General features: G+C 39.0%; 1 protein-coding gene across 1 annotated transcript in view; it reads left to right on the top strand.

Annotated features, from left to right (window-relative positions):
* Positions 1-17,948, top strand: part of Mast4 (microtubule associated serine/threonine kinase family member 4) — a 493,834-nt gene that overhangs the window by 223,572 nt on the left and 252,314 nt on the right. Inside the window, exon 5 of the mRNA XM_033761224.1 lies at positions 6,586-6,617. Within this exon, the coding sequence (XP_033617115.1) occupies positions 6,586-6,617 (32 nt within the window). The remainder of the gene's footprint in view (positions 1-6,585; positions 6,618-17,948) is intronic.

Here is a 17,948-nt window from a genome sequence, read left to right on the forward strand (position 1 = left end):
AAAAAAAAAAAAAAAAAGAGCCTCTCTGTCTCTGTTATTGCATACTTTGAAAAGACCTCTATTCCAGGCCTTTTCATGCTGTATTTTACAGTGAGTAAAGTCCTTTATCCCCAGTGCCTGACATAGCACCTGCCATGCCGACCTTTACTAAAAAGTGTGTGATTGAATAAAGGAAACCCATTTTGCTTGGTTTAATCCCCAAATACGACCTTGCCTTCACCCTTGGCGGAAGGTTTTAGCCTTCTGTGTTTCTGAAATTCCAGAACTCCAAATGAATTGCTTCAGTTTTACTTTGCTGTTCTTTAGAAGATAACTGTTTTCACCTCTACCTTTCTTCCTCTTTGGGGGAAAAGCTGCCCTCTCATCATCATCATCATCATCATCATCATCATCACCAGCTTTCCCTACTATATCTTCGCTCAGATGCCTTCCTTCAGTCCCTCATCTCACCACTCTGTCCCAGTTACACTGCTTGGATACGATTACTTGCAGCTTGCATGTGGTTGTTTAGCACGTTCCCCAAAGTTTCCTGTGTTGGAAACTTGGTCCTTGGTGTACAGTGTTGAGAGGTGGTACAACCTTTGAGAGGTGGGATCTAGTGGGAGGTGATTGGTCATTGACGATGTCACTCTCGGAAGGGCTAAATGCAGTTCTTGCAGGACTCCAATACCTGCAGGAGTCGGTTATGATGAAAAGAGCTGGCCTAGACCCTGAACACTCTGGCATCTGGCTTTAATATGTGATCCCTTCACACATACTCTCACCATTTTGGTGCCATCTGCCGCAAAGCCCTTCCCAGAGGCTGAACACATGAGGCTGGCTGAGTTGGCCTTTCAGCCTCCAAAGCTGTGAGCTAAATAAACCTGTTTGAAGTTTCTTAGCCTGAAGTGTTTTGTTTATAGCAATGGAAAATAGACTGATACACCATTTGCTGATATTTTCACAGAGGAGTATAGAGGGGAAAAGTGGGAGTGCATGATACAGGGACAAATTTTGATTCCATCGTCCTTTGGCTTTGTGCTAATCTCATCTGGACTTTTCCTGGAAAGACTTGAGTGTCCTTCCCAATCAGCCAGATGATTTTGTTATAAAGCTTGTTGACTCACTTTATAATAAGCTCTTACAAGACCAAAATGGATGTGCATGTTGTGACTCAGAAACTTTGTCTATGGAAAGGGCTTTTGAAACCAATGCCAAAGTCTTGAAAATAATAGCAGTTTATCTGAGTTCAAAACAACTTGAAGGAAAGAGAGTAGCTACCTCGCTTTTCTCTCTTTTTCAAAGGAAAGGGGTATGTGGTTAAATAAAATTTATATAAAAATCCAACAAGCATTTTGTGTGAGGCTTTTAACATTTATTTCATTTTTTATTAGCACATATACATATATTAAAGTACATTATGATTACAGACAGAAATAGAATGAAAGAGAGCCTGAAAAAAGGAGAGTATCCTCTTGGACTCTTCACTTTTCCTCAGATTTACCACTAGGACTTTACTTTCACGGTACAGATTGAATGGTTTGAGTGTTCAAACATTTCTACAGTGATCTACCTACTGTTTTTTCAGCTTTTCTCTTTGTACTTTATGGGCAGCTTAGTGGAATTTTTGAGGGTTGTTTGAAAGGCAGTTTTGCCTTCTACTATGCTTCAAGACTAAGCTTTCGTGTATGAGCCTGTTCTGTGATGTAAACTTTTCTGTAAGCTACTTCTACCTTCGTAAACGACTCTCAGAAATGGAGGCAAACAGGGATCCCATCCTTTCTTTAGGGATCTAGCCCTGAATGAGCTCCGTCTGGACTGTCAGGTCAGGAGAGTTCTGTGTCAGAATTTTGCCCTAGTGACTATGGGAGGACCTTTCCTCACTCCAAAACGCATCCTACTTGCAAAGACAATGACTAAAAACTCAAGCTTCACTACCATTATGGCAGCCTAGAAAATTGATATTCCTGAAAGAAAAACAGCCAAATAAAGGTTTATGTAAACTAAAAGTCCTTAAGGGCACCTCAAATTACTAGTCTCTAATAAAGAATGTATGCAAACAGCTCTCTCCAGAACCCTAGGGATGGTGCACAGGCATTGGTACTTTTAAAAGCTCCCTGGGTGACATTAACATGTTTCCAGGTTTCAGAATCACTGCTTCAGCCAGATTAGAATGTTCACAACCACTGCCTGAGCTGTATTGTCTCATCTCCTGTTGTTTCTTTCCCTTGTTAGCATTTACACATGCAGGTTATGCTTTGGAATTTTGCACCCGGTGATAGCTTTTTTGTTTTATGTGTGTATTTCCCCCCCTGGCTTTTAATTGTGTTTCAGTTTGTTGTTGTCCCCCCATAGGTCCCTAACAGTTCCTGACATATTACCTTACATGTCTTGGTTCTTTGAACTCTCTCCCTGAATTAATAGTTTGTCAATGTAGGGTACTTGTAGTAACCCTCAGTAAGAAGAAGACACCATTGACTAAGGAAAGATGACAGTGGGGGAGCATGTAAACTTTATTTGATTGATTTGTCTTGCAAATGATGAAACCCGGGGCCTCATGCATGCTAGGCAAGTGCTTTACCCCGAGCGACTTCCCTAGCCCAGAGTATGAGCTATAAATCTACAGGTTTCTAGAAAGTGATGGGGAAAGATGTCTGATAGACATTGCCGTTCTATTTGCTCAGGGAATTAGGGTTGGGTGAGGAGAAAAGGCAAGTTGCCCAGCTTTGAAATTCCCTTCCTTTTGTGGAGGGACTCCCAAACTGTGAAGCTTGGTGGATGTGATCCTACCACCCACTGTGCTAGTGAGGGGAGCCAAATTCCTTTCTGCTCCCCAGGGCAGTTGGGCAGGCACGAGGGAGGAGCTATGTGGGAAAGTGTTGGGACAGTGAGAGGCGCTTCCTGAAGAGGGAGCTCGCCTGAGCAGAGGAGCCCTAACAGCTCTTCCCTGATGTGACTTCAGTCTCTGGCTTTAATTTCCTAGTTCTTGCCCAATTTCTAGCACCATCTGCTCAGCCACCCTGTTGCCTCAGAGCGCTGTTATCTCCTCCTAAGATAGTCTTCTTCCTCATCAGTCTTCCTCACTTTCCACTGTTTTCAAGAACCCCACGTGCTGCTAGTGTAGTCCATCCTCTAGTCCTATGCAGCACAATTTCCCACTTCTCCAGGGGTGCGGTGCCCAAGCCCTGTGTCTACAGCTGTCTCCTTCCCTCATTCTATGTATTGTCTCCTCATCTGAAGCCTGGCTCTCACATCGTCTTATGTGATGGAGATCCCCGAATCTCTTTCCAACTTCTACCTCTTTCCTGAACCTAGGCACAAAGGTCTAATTACCTGTTTGGATTCTTCTAGTTGGCATTCCTGTGGATTTCTGATGTCCGCATTCCAGGATAGTGTCATTAAAAAAAAAAAAATGGAAGTTTTCTCTTTTGTCCTGATGAATGAAACAAGTTATGTTCTCCTGTTGAGGTCAAGAATGGATGGAGAAAGTGATGAACACAATTGGTCCTTTTTTTATCATGGACTTTTCACGAATTCCCTTCCTGCATTAGAGTAACCCTTTGGTATTTTTTGAGACAACGCCTGACTTTGTTGCCTAGAACGGGTGTTAGCTTCAGGGCTTGAGTGATCCTCCTGCTCAGTCTTCCAAGTGGTGGAGATACAGGTGCACACCCCACTTTTCTTAGTCTTCTCAAGGGATCTCAAGAAAACGGCAACTTGTAAAACAGATTGATTTTGTTTCACTTTTATTTGTAGTGTAAGTATCTGCTAACACTTTCAGAAAGGAGACAAAGGATATAATAGCAAATTATGATTAAGGGCAACCTCAAAAGATATTAAATATCACTGAGTAATCACTATCATGAACATAATATGAATTTTTAAAAAATTATTTTAATATACTATGAATTTGTTTCAACCTGGCGATAATTAATAAACACCATACTGTTTAGTTCAAATGGATATTTCCTACTCCTTTTTTGTTTCTCATTTTCCCACCTCCAGTTCTTACCTGACACTAAATTTTCAATGTTGTATACACACCACGAGCAAACTTTGGTTTATGATAGGGACCAGTAGCACACGTACTATCTAAATATCTAGTATGCGTTATTGACCTTATCCTGACATTAAGAAAAAAAATGGGGACATATACAGTGTATTGCAGGGGCTTTGGAGGTAAAATGCCTGCTGCTGTTCATTTGTGTCTGACCGGTGCAGATTTATCATCCTGTGGTCTCCATACATTAGGGCAGTAGCTGCTCCCTGCTCTGTCTGCAATGCTTAGCCCTCCTGGTATTTGCAGACTTGTGCAGCTACTGTTCACAAGGTCTTGGCCACAGCCCATTCATTTCTCTCACTTTATTACCATCACATCTGATTCCAATTTGCTACCAAATTGAGTTTCCAGCTCCAAGCCTGACATTCGAGCCGTCAGGTGGATTAGCTCCTTCAGCTTGGTTAGCACAGTGGCTTCAGGTCAGTTGAAATCTCAGCTGCTGCCCTGTGGAGCAACAGGGCTGGGTTACCCACTGTAACCTTTCTCCTTGTTTAGAACTTATAATTCTAGACCTACTGGAAATACTTGTGATTAAAAGCGCAGTTGGTTTTTATCCCTTATCTCGCTATTTCAGCGGGGTTTTTTTTTTTTTTTCCCCTCAGAGCAAAGCCGTCATTTTATGGTCAGGTCATGGGGAGGGGTATGATTGATTGAACTACAGTATTAGGGTCATTTATTTGGCCCTTTCCCCTTTAAATGTTCCTACTGATCTATTTGCATATATAGTTGCAGTAACACTTGGCTTATCGCTTTTTTAATATTAGTGATAATACTTCAGGTGTCTTTTATGCGGTCATCATATCAGCTTATTGGACAGAGCAGTATTACCTATTTAGGCTCTAGGGCTGAAGAAACAATCTGGTCTAGGGAGTGCCCTCATTCATTCACTCATTCATTCATTCATTCATTCTCTCTCGCTCTCCCTCTCACTCCCCTTCCCCTCCCCCCTAATGCCCCTCCCTCATTTTCCAGCCTCTACCTCTATCTCTTCTTTTCCTAAAACCTGCAACATTTTTTTGCAAAAATGCAAAACTAATTTTTGTACCTGCATTTCAGCTCCTAAGGAAAGCAGTTTTGGTTAAAGACCACTTCGTCTTGCATTAGGCCCTTCAGCAAATGAAGGTATATTTATATTTCAGATCCGGGGAACCAAATACAGCAAACACTATAATTTCTTGTGGATAATCAAGGCTTCAAGAAAAAAGCAAAACCAGACAACAACAAAGAAATAAAGCCTTCACCATGCAACCTTATAAGGCTTGAAACAGAAAAATGTTAGCTATTGGGGGAAAGAGGACACTTCATTCCTAGAATCGTTGCTTGTTCCTCTTGCTATGAAATAGTGATTGAATCATTGTAACTGTATGGAAACTTGCCTGCCGGCTAGTGGTGGTACATCCTATGTTTAAATCCCGCGTCACGGAGCTTTCTTGGTCTCTGGTCAGATCCTCTAGAGGCCATTTTGTGTGGCTGTGGTAGAGTGACTCACACTGTTTGGAAGTGATGTCTGAAACTGCTCTCACCACAGACATTTCAGGAACCAATACCAATAGAGGACAGGAAAGGTGACTTAGAAGATGAAGGGGAAACACCTTTCAAAAGAGAATGTATGAGCTCCTGGAAAACAAAAAATAAATGAGAATGCTAGAAATGAAGAGCCAAATTGAGTTGATTCTTCTGAATTTATACTGTACTTCATTTCGAGATTTGAGTGACCAGATGATTCAGTGCTTCCTATTTTTTAATTATTGTCATCGAGTAGTCATTCTTGGGTATCCAGGCTTCTGAACACTTATTTCATCAGTGAGTGGAGGTATTTTTGAATCTGCTTTTGTTTGGTTGGCTCATTTGCTTGGTTTATTTCTTACTCTCTGCTCCTCTCCTCCATAGCTTCTCTGTGATCAGATAATGATCTTAATTTGAGATAAGTGTGAGTGCATCCTTTTAAAACTGAAATACACTGGTAATTGTTGTGGTTCTCTAACCTGCATTTAAATATTCTAAGAAGTAAATCACATTTGTTTTAAGAAATAATACCAGAAGGAAACCTTCTGCATCACCTCTTTAAAAATAATGAAGCATAATATTTGGTATGGATAACGCTTTGCATGAAATTTCCTCTGTTTGAGGGTAAGAAGCCTGATTTAATTGCCTTTTTCCATTTCACTTAATTATAATCTTGCAAAATTTCTCCTACTGCTTATATCTATTTCCTGTTTAGAAAGTCCTTTGGTTCTTCAGATTTTCCTTATGCTCAATTATAGGGCTGTGGAACTCAGTATGTTACTGTAGTTGCTTTGGGAGGATTGCTATTTTTTGGTGCTCTAGAATCCAGATAAACTGTGTTTGTACTTTAAACACAGTGTGCAAAGAGAACAGTGTAAGGGAGAATCCAGTATAAAATTATGGCATGAAAATCTTCTTAGTGTAGCAAACACCAGATCAAGCATAATGAAGGATGATATACTTTATGTTACTCACTTGGTATCCTGTAGTCTAAGGTTAATGCAGCATTTCCCATATGTGTTTTTTTTTCTCTCTTGCAGAAGGAACTGAGCCTCCCGCGAAGAGGAAGTCTGTAAGTACTATTATTTTATTCCTTTTCTCCTGTTTCTGCAGTTGGTAATGTGATTATACTCTGACTTATTAGGCTTCAATGGCAAATGGAAGATTAATGTTAATTGAATTAAGAAAACAAAAAAAACACTGATTTATAAAAGTCATATAGTAACGATTTTGCTATAATTTCTAAGGTTAATTCCTTATAGACATTGTAAATCAACATGCATATTTATTCATAGGAAGACCTTAATTTTTAAATTCCATTATATAACCATGCAAAAACATTATTTGGTCTGCAGATAGTATAAATTGATCTGAATCAGGAATTAGTGCTCATATGTTCTGGAAATCCATGAATTGTTTTTCATAATATGGATTTTATACAGAGTCATTTATGTACTTTTGCATTTGAATTGGCAAAGACTTTGAGCCAGCTAACCTTCGTACTATTAGATCTAGAGCTTATTGAACTGATTCATGTAACGCTTTTGTATTAACAGATTTATGAACCTTGACTTGATTTTTTTATAGTTTGTGTAAGCCTTTTATTTTTAAAGCCAATAATATTTGGAAAAATTATAGGGGTTTTTTTCATTAAAAATTTGCAGAATGAAATTAAATGTCCTCAATATTCCACTACATTTAGAGTATATTTGTTATCAAATAGTACTATGTCAGGGCTAGTCTAGAAGTATTTGGATTTACTGTTTAGCTTATATTAAAGACAATTGTCAATAAGGCCATTCCTTTTTTTAAAAAAATTACTGTATTTAAGATAAGATTTTTCGAGTCTCATTTTGGACATTTAGAAAAAATATGACTTTTGAAAGATCCTAATTTTAGAAAAATTTGGCCTTCATATCTAAACTTCATGAACCATGACTATTTTATTACTATTTTTTTTCTTTAAAAAAATAAGTTTAGGCTGCCTGGAGGACCCTGGATTATTATTCTTGGAAAATATGCCTAGATAAATTGTTAGTACCTCCCACGTCCACTTCTGTGTTCTAGAGGTGAATGGCCTAATAGTTTGCAATGAGAAATGCCTTTAGAATTAAACACTTTGTTTTTCTGCATCACAGTTAAAACTCCCTTCCCTCACCTTGGAAGAGGTTAAACTTTGGATATTTCCCCTGATAATAAGAAATCAGAAATGAGAAAATAGAAATAAGATTACACAAAGTACCTTTTAGGAAAATAAAATTCTATTTTTATTTACACTGAAAGTTTAAACAACTTATATTTTTCTTCTGTGTTTTATTTGAAAACTTTAGCACTTCAGTCAGACTTTGGTTTAGTGTAGGTTTATTGGAATATTTTCAGTAATTATTATAAAGATCATGCTTACTTATACATTAAATTCCTTATGTCTACTTAAGAGCCATTTCTCCTTTTGTAGTTAAGTCTCAGTTCTAGTAATGTTAGCTGATAATTCTCAATTGATGAGAAAAATCTATGATAAAGAACAAATATTTTAAATCCTCTAAATGAAAGATTGTAATCTTTAATGAAAAAGAATAATGTAATAAGTTGTTTGGAGCTTGTGCTTTGACTACATAGTAACACAAAAAATTTTGTGAGTCATTTAAAATCTCCTGCCTAATAGAAATTGATTGGTTGTTCAGTTTATAGACCAAAACCTACTGTATATGTCAACATAAAGCTATCTTTCTCCGTGCATTTTTTTGAAATTACTATTTCCATGTAAAACAACCCCCCCCTATAAAAATGCTATTTTGTATTTTCTGTTATGTACAAGTATCCCTCAAAGAATTAATGATGCCTGATATAGCTGTTCTGGAACCAGTGCCACTCAGCATTTTCAGTGAACACCCCACAGAGGGCCAGTTACTACTTTCCCCCTGAGAGGTCTGTTTATGCTGTTGAGAAAGAAATACTTTTCAAAATAAATGCTAGAGCAAGTTTAATACAAACCTGATACGAATAAGCATGTATGCATGTTTTTCAGATATTGGTGTTAGCCACCATCATGGTAACTAATTATTAAACCTGGTAACATTTTCTCAGCTTCTTTACAGCATAGATGCCACCTGTTTCGGTGCTTTCAAATTGTTTTATGCCTTGTCCCAGAAATACTGGCGACTGGGTCCCGCTGTTTTGCTGAACCTTTCTCCCAGGTTAACAGTGGGCACATAGTCAGTGTTGTAGCCTTCGTGGTCTTTGGTTAGAATGACATGACTGGACTTTGGACAAGAGTGTGTGGACCTTTAGAGAGGATATGGTTTTGGAAGATGGTACCTTATTTTGGTTTAGCTGCTGTTTCTAATTTGTGTGTCTTAAAGTTTGATATTTTAAAATAGTCTTCATTATTTGGACACTTAGGGTTTGTCGGTTTTTAAAATTTTTAAATGTTGTTTTGAATAAGCTTAAAGGTAATTTTGATGTCCATAATCATGTACTGTATTTAAATGAAAGCTTTTACAAATAAAAGAACACAGAAAATATTCTTTAAGTAAAAGCATTACAAAGTAAACTGTATCTGTCTTGAAAAATATAATCCCCCCCATGCAATTTGCAATTATTTTGAAATAAATTACATGAAGACTCCCTTGTTTCCTATTCATGTTAAAAGGCTGAAAAGGCAGTGACTGTGACCTTTAGTATAGTATAAGGGGCAGTATACAGGACAAGTTAAGGCGCTTGCTTTCTAGGCAAGACATTACTGGATAACCAAGGACCTTCACATGAATTTTCCCTAGGCTTTCCACCCATTTATCTTCTTTAAGGTCCCAGATCTGATCTACTCTCTATGCCTGGATTTCAGTTTCTGTTTTCTTCCATTGAAAGAGTAGCCATTTACCTAAATTTTTTATCCCAAATTCTTCCAGCATATTCCTTCTCATTTTTTTTTTTTTAATTTGTACCAGGGATTGAGCTCAGGGCCTTCCTCTTGCCAGGCAGGCACTGTGCCACTGAACTACATTCCCAGCCTCCCTTCTAATTCTTGGAACTAAAGTTATCTACTGTATGCTTTTCCATCCCCCCCACAGCTGCCTGTCCAAATCATCATACAGCAAAATAAAGGAGTACTTATGCAGTAGATAAAATGACTGACATAGTGTGTGTCTCAACTATCAATTTTTGATAATTATAAAAAATATGAGCCTCAAATTCCCAAAGCAAGATACCATTTACATTATAAAATTAAAATATATGTAAAAGCACATATTGTGTTGTTTCTGAAAACAAACATTTTATAATAAAAGTGTAAAAGTATGAATGGGAAGCAAGTTTGTGATAAAGGTTACTTAGTAGTGGAGAAAATGTTAGAAATGGGATTGGGGGTGGCTCTGCAAGGAGTTTAATGTGGTGATACTTACCACAGTGTCCATACTTTGACATTCTTGAACTGTTCTACTTGGGAAACTCAGTGGTTATATGAAAATAGAATGCAAACTCTTTTAACCATATCTACAGGGAAAATGTAATAAAAATATAAATTATATGAATGTACATGGTATAAGACAATATACTATACCTGTGTTTTGTTTTGAGAGAAGTTTGCTTGCTTGCGTGTGTGTGTGTGTGCATGTGTGTGTGTGTGTGTGTGACTGATAAAGAGTGGTCCAAATGAGTGCAGTTTCTCAATAATTGGAAGATCTGCGGTGGCGGGCTCCTATTGGTTAACGCCAAAACATCACAGAAAAGAAATTGTGATGATAAGTTTTGGTACTCTTAAAATGCCTCATTATATACTACCTGAGGGTAGAGAAGAAGATAGATGAGATAACTGCGTACATAATAGCACACTATAATATTTAGCTTCAGAACTAGATTTGATTTGGATTTTTAGCCCTTTTAAGGCTGCCACTCTGCCTGCCTGAGTAGTCCTTGTGTTTAGCAAGATATTATAACCAACCCAAAAGGTAACTTACCCAGTATGGCTGTTTGCAGGGAGAAACAGACTGTCACCTCTGCCAGCGAGGGAGCCTCCAGCAAAATGGGTGCACCTTGCTTCTTTACTGATTGCTGAGGTCACTCTATAGGAACACACAGCCATCCTGTGGTTGGGGGCTGCAAACCTGATCCTCATAGTTTCAGTTCAATGTGAGACACATAGACTCTTGACATGTTTTGATTTTGATTTTGATTTTGTTAATAACTAATCTGAACAGTTGTATGTATAAAAGTGTTAGTTTTTGTGGGCCTCTTACTGAGGCTTTGCTTATATTTAGAACTTACATCCTGAAATGACATTTTTAAGTGGAAAACTCTCTGGGAGGAGTTTGCCTTTAGGCAGAGAAAGTGGAAAAAGTGAAAAAGCCCAAGATGTGAGCTGATGGATGGTTAGGAATAAAACCAAGGTGTCCCTGGCAGCTACCACTTATTTTTAAAGGACCCCTTTGTGTTTTGTTAATTGCCCAAATAAACAACTCTCCAGGACAGAGGCAGCTTGCTTCTTGGAATTCCCCAGACTGTCTTGCTGGTTTTAGTACCCTGGAGAGAAAAGCAGGAAATTGCCTGAGGTAGTTCCCTCACTTCCTCCCATCCTACTTTTTAATGGTCTTTTGAATTTTGCCACATGGAGAAGGAAGTAGTACTATCTATTCTTAGCAATAGATTCTCCTTGCTACTTAAAATGGCCTTTCCTTTACCTTGTTTAATAATGAGCATTACAGCCCGGTAGATCTGGGATCTATAAAATTACCAGCAATTATCACTTTGGTTTTGTGTGTGTGTGTGCGTGCGTGTGCGTGCGTGCTCTTTTTGGTACTGGGAATCGAACTCAGGTCCTTGTGCTTGGGAGGCAGGTGCCATCCCCGGCCCTTATCCCTTTCTTTTAGTGGAGGCAATGACTGACACTTGGGCAGTTTCTTAGCTTTATGTTCTTCAGCCACATGTGCTGTAAAGAGGCCTTTAATGACCATCCAGCAGCAGGATCTGTGAGCAGAAGCAGCTCCTTCTGTTCCCAGCAGCTCTGGGAAAGTCTGCCTCTGCATGCTGAGGAACTGCAGGGCGGATTGAAGTTAACCCAAGAAGCAATATAAGAGTCTTGGTTTATTTTAATTTCTTGATCTAGCAATAATACCAGCATCTTATAACAGTGTTTCAATCTGTTGTGTTTCTCCACTCACACTTTTCCTTTCATTGTTGTGAAAGTGGTTGGAGCAGTAGGGTGGTCGAGGAATAAGTGCTGTAGGCATCTATTGTCATATGACGACCCTAATCATCCTATCATTGCACCAGACAACTTCATACAGACACTCATGCATTTGGATCTTGAAGATGTTTTCTATTTGGTTCCTCGCTGAAGGATACATATTTTTGTGCACAGAGGGGGATGGCTTATAATGGGATGCTTCTGGTGCACTGGCCCAGAGACAAGGCTTACCAGAGTGGAGTAGGTACTGAGATCCATGTTACTACACAAATACATTAATAAATGTATAAAAAGGATAGTAAACTTATTTTTTCTCTTTCTAATTTTGCTTTTCTTGGGTAGGAATAAGAAGGAGTATCCAAGGATGGGATGGATGGATGAGAGAGAGACAGACAGAGACACAGACACAGATGCAGATAGAAAGAGACACTGAGAGATTGGTCATAGTGTGGTTAGGAACCTGATAGCCACTGGAGATTTTTGGATGGAGCTCAATCTTCTAGATATGAGATTGACTTCATCCTACAGTAGATACATTGAATTGTGTGCATTGGATTAGTTCTAAGGCTGGTTTTCTCACTTTGAGTCATGATAGGAAGTGACCTGTATTGAAGGACTTGCTAGGTTGACATAATTGGCTTGGTTGATGTAAATGGCACATTTACATCTATGTACTTTTCAAAAAGAAAACAAAGTCAGGCCTGATATGTTGCAGAAACATAATGCCTTATCTGGCTGTTTGGGAAAAATGGCTTCAGTAAAATGAAGTTATTTCTGGAATGCAAGAAAAGGGAATCACCTTGGTTTTACAACTGATTTGAAATAGATTTATAAGATTTTCAGCAAGGTGAAGGAAACATTTCCTGGAAAAGAGAGAAAGAATTTAATTCAAGAAAAATAAAGGACATGTAAGCTGTATTTGGAAAAGTTTTGAAAATAAATTTATTTCTCCTTAGCATTCTCTACCCTTCTACCCCCCAAATATTGAGGCAAGACCTCAAAATATCTATTGCCAAAGCCGAATAGAAGTCCAGCATCATTTTGAATGTTAGAAACCCCAAAACAAAATGAAGAGAAAATTGACTGTTGCATCTGAATTAGCATTTAAAGTGGCATGTTTATATAAAAAGAGAGCAGTGTGATGTGCCCTGAGAGGAAAGAGAGGATTTCAGACTGGGGAAGAATGTCAATTGCATTTATATATTCATTGAACAGCCAGTTTGGTATTTGGCATGTATTTTCAGCGTTCCTTATCATGCACGCATTTGTCTTCTATGGACTGGGGAGCAAGGAGACTGGGAGATAGAAACAGTGTAAGGGTCATATTCTTACCTTTGAAAATTAAGAGAAAGACCTTGGTTTTGCCACAGGAGAGAGGGTTAGAAGGTTAGGTCACCTGAGGGAGGTTGAAATTTATCCAAGTGTGTGTACCTTAGTAAACCCCTTAGAGGACACAGATCGATCAGAATCTGTGAGGGTAAGGGGATGCATGGATTGTATACTTTCAGCCTAGGCTCAAGGTGAATTTAAGATGCTCTTTCTACCTGAGAACTGCTGTTGGAGGATGGATGTTGGAAGGTAGAGTGGGTTTTCGGGTCCCCAAAGCCATGGCCCCATTTTGTATTTACTAGGATAATGTTTTTAGCAAATTGGAATCCCGCAGGATTTGGGGCAGGGCTTCTCAGTGAATGGTCCTGTCCAGCCAGGTCTGTGCAGAATAGCCCTCTGGGGCAGGTGGTGATACTGTGCTTTCTCACCGAGGGCCTCCTTCCCTGGTCTGCTAACCTGTAGAAAATCACTGAGTAGCATGTTAAAGCATTGGCTTAGAAGCCACACTGTCTGATTTGCACCCCACCTCCATCCCATTTAAACAGCTTTGTGACCTTCAGAAAGTCACTTAACCTCTCTTTGTCTCAGATTCTTCATATATAAAATGGCGATACCAGTATATTTTGGGATATTTTAGAGAATCAGTAGATATTTGTAAAGTGTTTGTCACCATGCCTGGCAGGCAGAGAGTGTGTGTGTGTGTGTGTGTGTGTGTGTGTATGTGTGTGTGTGGTTAAATAACTAAACATATTGGGAATTATGCTTTCCTCCCTCTACCTCCAAATCATTTATTTTTGTCTTATTGTTTTTGGCAAAAGACCGCAAAGAAGACTGGGGAGGTCTCATTAAGCTAGATCATTTGAGTAGCACTTGCTGAGAGGCTGTTGTTTCCACAAAATGGTGTTGATAGAGTCAGGAGACCCCATTCCTTGGTTAAACAACTAAACATATTGGGAATTATGCTTTCCTCCCTCTACCTCCAAATCATTTATTTTTGTCTTATTGTTTTTGGCAAAAGACCGCAAAGAAGACTGGGGAGGTCTCATTAAGCTAGATCATTTGAGTAGCACTTGCTGAGAGGCTGTTGTTTCCACAAAATGGTGTTGATAGAGTCAGGAGACCCCATTCCTTGGGGACCTCTTTGACTGCAGCATGCAGTGGTCCTGATGACAGGATATGTGACCCTCACATATCGTGGCTGTACATCATTGGCTTGTGAGGACCCAACCATGTGGCCAGTGGCTACTTCCTTCGTCACTTGTCAGCATTGTACACAGGTCACTTCCTGAAACTGTTTTGGGATGGTAAGTATTGAGGAGAATGGTGTGAGTTATTATAGCTGTCCATATAAAAATTTTTAATCATAGGATTTCAGAGTCGGAAGAAACCTCAAGAGAAATCTAACTCAAAATAGCTTTATTTGGTAAATAAGAAAATAACACCTCAGAGGATTTGGGACCTATGTGTGCTCAGATTGTACATTGATTGTGAACTGTGTGTGACCAGAATCTCGGCTTCTAACCAGCAGGACTGGAACATAGCCTTTGCTTCTGAAAGCCATATACTCAAGTCAGAAATGAGACTGTGGATATGTTGTGTTCTATGGAAACAACTTTAGCATCAGCATCCACAGTAGGAGCCAAAGAAAGGGTAGGCTTCACCAAGCAAGCTTGACTTCACTGTGCTTTTTGAGGTTTATTTGAATATTTAGAAAGCACAGCAAACTCTTCTTTCAAGCTCCCCCTTACTGCAGCCACGTGTACGCAGCACTGCCTGGAGCAAAGTGTACCTCGTTACAATAAAGAGACTAGTGATGAGGACACTGGAGGGGAGCAGTGGCCCAGCTGCAGAAATTAGCACCCCCAGATATATCCATTATCCAGTAGGCATGTGAGCCCGCTGAATTCTGTATTGTTCTGTCTCTGCCCCGTAGCATGGTCACAAGTTGGGCCCTCTGGGGCCTTCGCAGGACTCATGGAAAGGCTGAGTTCCCTTCTGACTTGGTGTTTCTCCTTACTGTCTCTACTGACGCCCCTGCCATACCAACTTCTAAGACTTTGGCTCCATTCTTTTTCTTTCTGGGGCAGCAGACTGTCAGACCTAAGGAGCTCGAGGGAAGGCTCGTGGTCTTTCACATTTCTTTCTCTGCTTTTCTGTGATGAGGACCCCTGAGTTTTAGGCAAGTTGTTTCACCTGAATACACATGATGATGATTTTTAACATGTTTTATAGTCACTCTCTGAGATGATGACCAAGGGGCCAAGACTTTTCCTGTGCTGCATGTGGGAGCATAAGCCAGGACCTACAGCATGGCAGTAACCTTGCACTTCCCTTCCTGGGGACCTCGGAGCTGTGTCTCATCAAACACGTCATCCAGGTGGCTTTGGGCTCCTCCTCTTAAAGAGATTCTGTAATTATTGTTCAGTCCACAAAATTACAGGAGAAGACTCTTCCTATTTCTATATATTTGACTTACATGTAGATGTAAATGGTGACACGAATTTGACTTGGCACAGAAGTGTTTTAAATTTTTAAGAACGAAAATTTTAATAAATTCAAACACATGGAACATATGGAAGGGAAGAATCTTAATCATCCTGTATTGTTGAATATAAAATAATTTTGCCACAAGTCTTTGACTATTTTGAGGATGCTCACATGAAAATGTCATTTCTTTATTAGGACATAGGAGGTTATCATCACCTCTGTGTTCTTTATCATGCAGAAAAAATGGTTTTTAACTTTTAGGATGTCATGGATATGCATGGATTGACCTTGTGGTGTTATCAGTACTGAGTCCTAAGTCTTTCTAAACCAAATTTCTTGTGGCAATCTGAATGTTTTTGGTGGTGCTGAGATGTTTTTTTGCTTAGAGAGGTTGGCTTTGATTTGGATTTATTGTATTTGTCAAGGAACTGAGGGGGAGGGTATTCGTGTTGGGAAGTTAGCAGCTATGTGATGTTATAGGTAACTCCTGTGACCATGTGATCCATTTCTTTGGGGGAACTGGGATCTTCCTACTGGGCTGGTAACAAGACCATGAGAGGGAGTTTTGCTGCTTTTCTTTGCTCCCTTGGCCTCTTCTTCATTGTGATAAACAGTACCATTTCTAGCCCTTGGGGCAGATGAGTGAGTTCACCAGGGGTTTGTGTTTCAGGGTATAGAGTATAGTGTTTAGTATCTTAACAAATCAAGAATCAATTATCTTCAAGAATAAACAGGAAGTTTTTTATGTCTAGGATAAACTAGTTTAAATGCTGAAACCAGTCCTTCAAAAGAAGCACTTGGGAGCAATGGAGTATGTTTTTAAAATGTAGTTGACATCACATACTGAAATGAGATTGGTAGATCAGTCCACAGGTTTCATATCTTGGGAGAACAATGGTAGTTTTTTCAGGTGGTGTTCTAAGGCATTAATTTGTGTGTGAACAAAGATGATTCTGATAAAATCACAGGAATAATAATGTCACCCAACATCTGGGTAAAAGCTTTTACTTAATTATTTGAGAGTTCAGGGCATTTAGTGCTTTGTTTTTTTATCATTTTTGCTTGAAAAAGTTTCCCCTGCATGTCTTCTACACCATGGAGGGATGCTGATGGTGATTACTTTTGCAGGTAATTGAAGGGAGAATTAAAGCAAAGGTGGTTCAAAAGGACACTTCATGAGATCGCTCTAGTCTTTTCCACTCCTACACACACCACATATGCTATTTAACATCACTGAAGCTGTATTATGTTAACATACCAAAGAACTGTGAATTCTGCTTGTACTAACCCACAACAAAATTTAAAACAAAACAACCCCCACCCCACAAAAGGCATTACTTCCTCTCATGGAATTCCACCGAGCATGAACCAATTTCATTTGTCCTGAGAGCTCTATAACCCTATCTGGACTAACAGTTAACATTCCATTTTTCCCCTTTTAAAGAAAAAAACAAAATAGCTTTTTTGAGGCATAATTGACATATGGAAAACACATATAATTTAAACGGCACAATCTTATAAATTATGATACATCTGTGAAACCATCACCAAAAACAAGATAAAGGAAGATTTATCTCCCTCATGAGTTTCCTCCTGCCTGCTCCTTGGTAATCAGTCCCTATACTCTCAACCAGGCAGTTAACCAACGCCTACCATCTCTAAAGATTAGGTTGCACTTTTTAAAATTTGAAGTAATTGAAACAGGAATGCACATACCTTTGGGGGGGATCTGGCTTCTTTCACTCAGCACAGTTATTTTGAAATTCAGCCATGTTGTAGCATATGTTAATAATAATTCATTCCTATTTTATTGCTAAATAATAGCCTATAAATGCCATGGTTTGACTATCCATTTATTTGTTGGCAGATATTTGGATTGTTCATGGGTATTGTCTTTTTTGAAATACTTTGTTTGTTTGTTTGTTTGTTTCCTTGAGGGAGGGTCTTATTATATAGCTCAGACTAGCCTTGAACTCCAGGCTGGCTTCAAACTACCAGTGATCCTCCTACCTCAGCCTCCCAAGTGCTGGGATTACAGGAGTGCACCCAGCTTGGATTTTGGCTTTTATAGATACGTATGGCATAGTTTAAGCACCACTAACCCAAAAATCCAAAGTCTAAAGTGCTCTGAAGTCTGAAGTTTTGATTTCTAAGTGCTTTAGATAAAATATGCCCAGCTGTCTAGTCTTTTTCTCCCATCTTGGAGCATATATCTTTATTCTTTATAAAACACCTATTTAAGAGCAAATATTTTGATGGATTAATGTATCAATTTGTTCTTTAGATGATCTAATGTTATATCTAAACTGTTTTTACATAATTCAAGATCACAAGGGCTTTCTCCCAAAAGTATTATAGTTTTTTTGAGGCATAATAATTAAGCCTGTGACTGATTTTGAGTTAATTTTT

Source organism: Fukomys damarensis, unplaced genomic scaffold, assembly GCF_012274545.1.
Source record: "Fukomys damarensis isolate Sample0158 unplaced genomic scaffold, DMR_v1.0_HiC HiC_scaffold_1, whole genome shotgun sequence".
Classification (NCBI taxonomy): Eukaryota; Metazoa; Chordata; class Mammalia; order Rodentia; family Bathyergidae; genus Fukomys; species Fukomys damarensis.